The sequence below is a fragment of the Monopterus albus genome, unplaced genomic scaffold (genome assembly GCF_001952655.1).
Source record: "Monopterus albus unplaced genomic scaffold, M_albus_1.0 scaffold277.1, whole genome shotgun sequence".
Lineage (NCBI taxonomy): Eukaryota > Metazoa > Chordata > Actinopteri > Synbranchiformes > Synbranchidae > Monopterus > Monopterus albus.
This window is the reverse complement of record NW_018128157.1, coordinates 850,837-856,836: the sequence shown is the minus strand read 5'-3', so window position 1 is coordinate 856,836 and position 6,000 is coordinate 850,837. Positions and strand designations below refer to the sequence as shown.

At 43.3% G+C, this 6,000-nt stretch overlaps 1 protein-coding gene across 1 annotated transcript in view; it reads right to left on the bottom strand.

Moving 5' to 3' along the window:
* ubr2 (ubiquitin protein ligase E3 component n-recognin 2) overlaps positions 1 to 6,000 on the bottom strand; it is a 55,707-nt gene that overhangs the window by 46,931 nt on the left and 2,776 nt on the right. The window contains exon 2 of the mRNA XM_020622301.1: positions 5,523 to 5,797. Within this exon, the coding sequence (XP_020477957.1) occupies positions 5,523 to 5,797 (275 nt within the window). The remainder of the gene's footprint in view (positions 1 to 5,522; positions 5,798 to 6,000) is intronic.

Sequence of the window (6,000 nt, the reverse complement as noted above, 5' to 3'; positions counted from 1 at the left end):
GGGAAGACGCAGCACCACGGGTTGGATTTACCAACCTTGGAGCTACTTGAAAAGGAGTGATGTTTCCACTACTTGGTGGGACTTAACGGTAAGTTTTAAAAACGCGTTGCATGTCTGTTAATTACTTGTTTCTGTAATGTTAGAGAGAATTGTTGTAAGGCTGGAGAAGTTGCTATGTCTGCATTATGCCAGTTAAAATATGGGGTTTCTCAAGTACTTGCTTTGTTTAGAGTGTTACACATCTCTTTTCATTGTTACATATAACAATTACCTATTTATGGAGAAGAATTTCTAATTAATTAATGCCATTGCCATTTGTCATGATGCCTACTTTCTACACAACACTGGGAGCAGGAGGTGTGCATGTTCACAAACTATTAAACTGTCTAAAACTATTTTTAGGAAGAGGCTCTCTGGTTTTATCATTCTGAAATAATTACATATTTGGAGTTATGAGGGATGCCAAAATAATCTAGAGGTACCCAAGATTTATATGTTCTTCAGTTATAGACCCCATGGCATGCTTTATCTTGTTTGCTGACTTATCTACAATTTTACAACGGTGAATTGTCATCTTAGATAAATGGGTACTGTGCTCTTGGGGGAATCCAGCATTGATGAGCTGATCATTCTCCACCGCAGAGGGGTTCACAGGCTGGCTGCTTGTAGTTTAGACCTGGTCAGGTAAAACAGCGAGTCCCTGTACATGAACATTCCCGGACATGCAGTAACCTTAGGCCAGGGGTCTCAAACTCAAATGAGCTGGGGGCCACCACTGCCACCGTCAGCTCACTGGAGGGCCACATCAGTGTTCGAGTAATACAAAAGATAACATATTTTTGAAAATGTGCTTTTAATAATACAAAATAGCTAATGCAAATATTTGGTATTGGTAACGTTTAAATGAATAACATTTTAATGAATAAACTGCAAATATCTTGAACACATGTATTTTAACACTTAAGACACCTGTGCTAGCAACCTGTATATATAAATAAAATTGTGACAAAAATAAAAAATATGCATATATTTGCATGTTTTCACACCAAAGGCAAGGCAAACTTTTTCCTCTTATTTAAACATTGCACTGAACTGAAAGAATTGAATGAAATTCCAGAACACTATTTTACAACACAACTGACAACTTTGCAACTTGTCTTCATATTAAAATCTGAAACATTAACAGTATAATGTTAAACAAGAAAAAAAAAACAGCATTTAACTTCACTTTTTATTGCATCCTATTGCACCCACCCATCCCTGAGCTTTATTTCCTTCCTGATACTTGGCAGCGCTTCTGCTGACATAGCTGAGCCACATTTGGTCTAATGGACATTGCAGTTGAGACTCTGAGTACACCTTGAAGATGGGCATCTGTAAGCCTAGACCTGTATTTGCTTTTATTAAAGTTCATTGTAGAGAACAATTTCTCACACAGATATGTACTTCCAAAAAGGCACATTACATGACTGAAAACTTTGGTCAGCTCTGGGATATTATATTCCTTAAGAATGGCGAGTTTCTCTTTACAAATTAGGCAGATTGCATTTCCACCTAACTCAACAAAAAAATACTGCAATGTCCACTTTTCTTGAAACTGTCTGTGCTCACTGTCGACTTTTCTTTTTGATTTTGAAAGTGACATACCTTCCGCGCTACTTCTTTTTCATCTCCTTATTTTTTCTGCCGCATGCTCTGGAAGCAGCGCCACACTGTACGGCTCCGGACCTGCGCTTCCTGTTTGCTTAAAAACTTTTGTTCCGTATTTACCATTTTCAAAATAAATGTGTTTTTTATGAAAAAATTATAAATAATTACAAATACTTAATTTTCACAATAAGTGGTTATTGTGGGGATAAAACGAAATAACAAAATATAACCTCAAGGCCCGAGTTACATTACTATTTTGACATCAGGTTGCGGGCTGGAAATAGGGGGTCTGCAGGCCGGAAGTGGACCACGGGCCAGGAGTTTGAGACCCCTGCTTTAGGGAGTTCCGTTTGTCCTATATTGTGATGTTTAGACTAGCTTATTCAGACAACTCTGTGTGCCTATGCTGACTTGTCTGCTTGCTGCAAGTTAACCAATCTCTTATTAAAAGATTCCAGTGACTTTGTTGCTTCTTTGGAAATTCTTTTGATACGGAGTATTATCATCAAGTGTCGGCCTTTCTATTTATGTAGGGAGTACTCAGTAATTCTGTTGATAGGTGTGTACATTCCTCCCACCGCTAACACCAGCGATAGGAGCGAGGCACTAAATGAACTTTACCAGGCCGTCAGTAAACAACACACAGTGCACCCAGATGGATTCCTCATCACAGCTGGGGTCTTCAATCACATGGATTTAAAGGTTTTACTGCCCAATCTGCACCAACATGTGGACTTTCCAACAAGAGGAGACAACACATTGGACTTTGTGTATGCAAGGGAGCATACAAAGCCTCCCCCCTCCCCCACCTGGGTCTCTCTGATCACATCACCATCATGCTGAGACTCACATACAGACCCAGAGTGAAAGCCATCAGACCAACACAAAAGGAGGTACGTGTGGCCAGAGGGGGCTTCTTATGCTCCGAAGGATTGTTTTGACACTATAGACTGGGACATTTTCAAACAAGCAGCCACTCACAACAATCACATAGACATAAAGGAATACACTGAGGCCATCACAGCATACATCACAAAGTACATTGATGATGTCATGTACTGCAAAAATATCAGTGTTCGTGCCAACCAGAAGCCATGGATGACAGGTGAGGTTCACAGACTCTTGAAGGCTCAGGATGCAGCCTTTAGGGCCGTCGACACCACAGGCCTAGCAGCAGCAAGAACCAACCAGTCCCGTGGAATCAGGGAGGCAAAACGCCAGTAGAGCAAGAAAGTATCTGGGCACTTCAGCAACACTAGAGATGCACAGAGTCTCTGGTGAGGCATCCAAACCCTCACAGACTATAAACCCCCACCTCGGAGCTGTGATAGTGACATCTCTCTGCTGAACAGCCTCAGTGACTTCTTTGGCCACTTTGAAACACAGAACACACCAGCACAGAAGACCACCCCTCCCCCGGGTGAGCAGGCTGTGTGTCTGTCCATAGCCAGCATGAAGAAGACCCTCTCCGGGATTAACCCACCATGCAAGGCAGCCGGACCAGATAACATACCCGGTCATGTTTTAAAGGACTGTGCCAAGAAGCTCAAGGATGTCCTCACGGACATCTTTAACATCTCTCTGAGCCAAGCATTTGTTCCCACGTGTTTCAAGGCTGCCACAATAATTCCAATTCCAAAGAAGCTCCACTCAACCAGTTACAAGTTACAATGACTATCAGCCTGTTGCACTGACTTCAGTTATTATGAAGTGCTTCTGCTGGTCATGCAGAATGTCAAGTCCATCCTTCCTCCCTCTCATGACCCATTTCAGTTTGCATACAGGTCAAACAGGTCCACAGAGGATGCCATTACTGCTGTTCTCCATCCAGCCCTCACCCACCTAGATTCAAAGAACTCTTGCATGTGAATGCTGTTCCTAGACTTCAGTTCAGCATTCAACACAATCATTCCCCAGCTGCTTACACAAAAACTTGGACACTTGGGATTCAAAACCTCTCTCTGCAGCTGGGTGCTGGACTTTCTAACAGGGAGGCCAGAAAATATGCGGGTCAGCAGCAACATCTCCAAAACCATCACAATGAGCGCAGGGGCTACACAGGAGTGTGTGCTCAGCCCATCGCTCTTCACACTGCTGACCCTAGACTGTGTGCCAACCTACAGCACCAACCACATTGTCAAGTTTGGGGATAACACGACTGAAATTGGCCTCGTTACCAACAACGATGAAGCCAACTACAGGAGTGAGGTGTGCCAACTGGTCCAGTGGTCTAAGGACAACAACCTCTTCCTCAATGTGGGGAAGACTAAAGAGATACTGAGATGGTGTGAGACATGTGCCATTATTAACAGCTTGATTGATATGGTTTTGGCTTCTGGCAGTAGCTCTGAGTGCTGCAGTTAGCCGGCTGCTAATAATAACATAAGTTCCTGGTCTTCTGTTAATGTTACTAGATTAACTTTTGGATCAACTTAAAAATTGAGTTACTGACATGCTATCAAATGTCATCTTCAACACCCACCTCACCTGCAGAGCCATCAGCATTGCTGATGACATCTCCCACCCCTCACACTCCCACTTCAGACTCCTGCCTTCAGGGAGAAGGTATCGGAGTCTTCAGGCCGACTCCACCAGACTTATAAACAGCTTCATCCACCAGGCTGTGAGGATGCTGAACACTGTTCACTACCTCCCCCCCTTCTGCCCCTGGACCATAACCCACCACAGAACATCAAAAGATATAAAAAGACTACCTCTGCTGTTTGCGCAAACTCAATACATTCCCCTTTTTGTCATATTATGTGTATATCTGCTGTTGTTGGTCATTTGCAGTACTGTCCATGTATACCTCATATGCTATTAGCACCTCATCACCAACGCCCTGGTGATGCTGAACCATCTGACAATCTCCTATTAATGTTTGCACTACTGTCACTGACTGTACACGGTTTGGAGTCATAGCTGTGACTATTGGCTGTACTGTGTAAATTTATAATAATTAGGTCAATCCAGTTCTTATTCTATTCTATGTTAATTCTACTTTATTCTATTTTAGTTCCTAAATGTTATGGCACCCAATACTAGGTGAGAGAAAAACAGTATTTCGATTTTCTGTGTGTCCTGCACATATGGTGAATTGATAATAAAATCCTTGACCCTTGAACCTATACTCTCAAAATAAACAAAAAAACGTTACATGCACAAACAAAACAAAGTGTAGATATTGGCCTAACATGCTAAAAACAGCCTAGCGAGCTGTAGGATACAAGCTACATGGATGACGGCTGTGCACATACTGGGACCCGTTTCAGAGAGACAGGACCACCACATCTGGCTGTGAAACCTCAAGTGTTAACTTGAAAGGTCCAAATGGCAGAAAAATGCATCATCTACTCACCCCATCCTCATTTGGAAACCATAGTCTGGTAATTGTATCCAAGTTTGAGCACAACTTTCCAAGCCATAAAGAAAATAGGCCTCTTTCAAACACTTGTTCCTCTGTAGGTCTCTAAACAGTGTATGGGGCATAACTGATGTACTGCTGTTAAACGATGGCCAAATTAGTCCCAAAGATCGCGATGATATGCTGTGGTCACATGCATTACTGAGCTGACACTTCACTGAGCCAAAGTGTAAACAAAGGATTTTATTAATAAAGTAGGTCTACTTTGTTAATACAAAACAGTGTTACTTATGGCTGTATACATAAATATGCAGCCATACTGTTGCTATGTAACATTTAAAAACATGCAAGAATATTTTCTACTGACATATAATTACCGGTGTCCAAATCAAAAATGGCCCCGTGGTGGAAATCCACCACAATGCTGGAGAACTTTAAGCCCTCTGCACAGGCGTGTGTCATTAACCTGCAGGAGTAGGTGTGTGTCACCTGTGCAGGTGTGAGTTACCTGCAGGAGTAGGTGGGCTCCCCGACCTTAAACACGTGCCCACACAGCGGTGATGGCTGATTGTTCTGCTGTAGCTGAGCCAGGCGGGCTGCTGGCTCCTCCCCCAGCAAGAACCACTCCAGAGGAGCCAGAAGGAGCAGCTGACAGGCCAGCTCCTCCCTCTGCTCCTCCCTGCTGCTGCCCACCCCACTTGGACCCAGGCAAAGTATTCTGGGTACATAGACGGCCAAGTGATGGTACACCTCGTGCTGCAGATCGGCCGCCGCCAGCCACCACTGAAAGGGAGAAAGGAGGTTGTGATACAGAAAGCAATGCATCACAGTAAGAAGAGTAAATGCTGCAGAAACATCCCTGCAGGTGTGCAGTGTTGTCCACAGGAGAACGCAGAGTTCACCACCGCTGTCCAACAGCTGAATTCATAGTGATAATCTATTTATTTTACAGCTCGCCTACAACCAACACCGTTACTAAACTACTG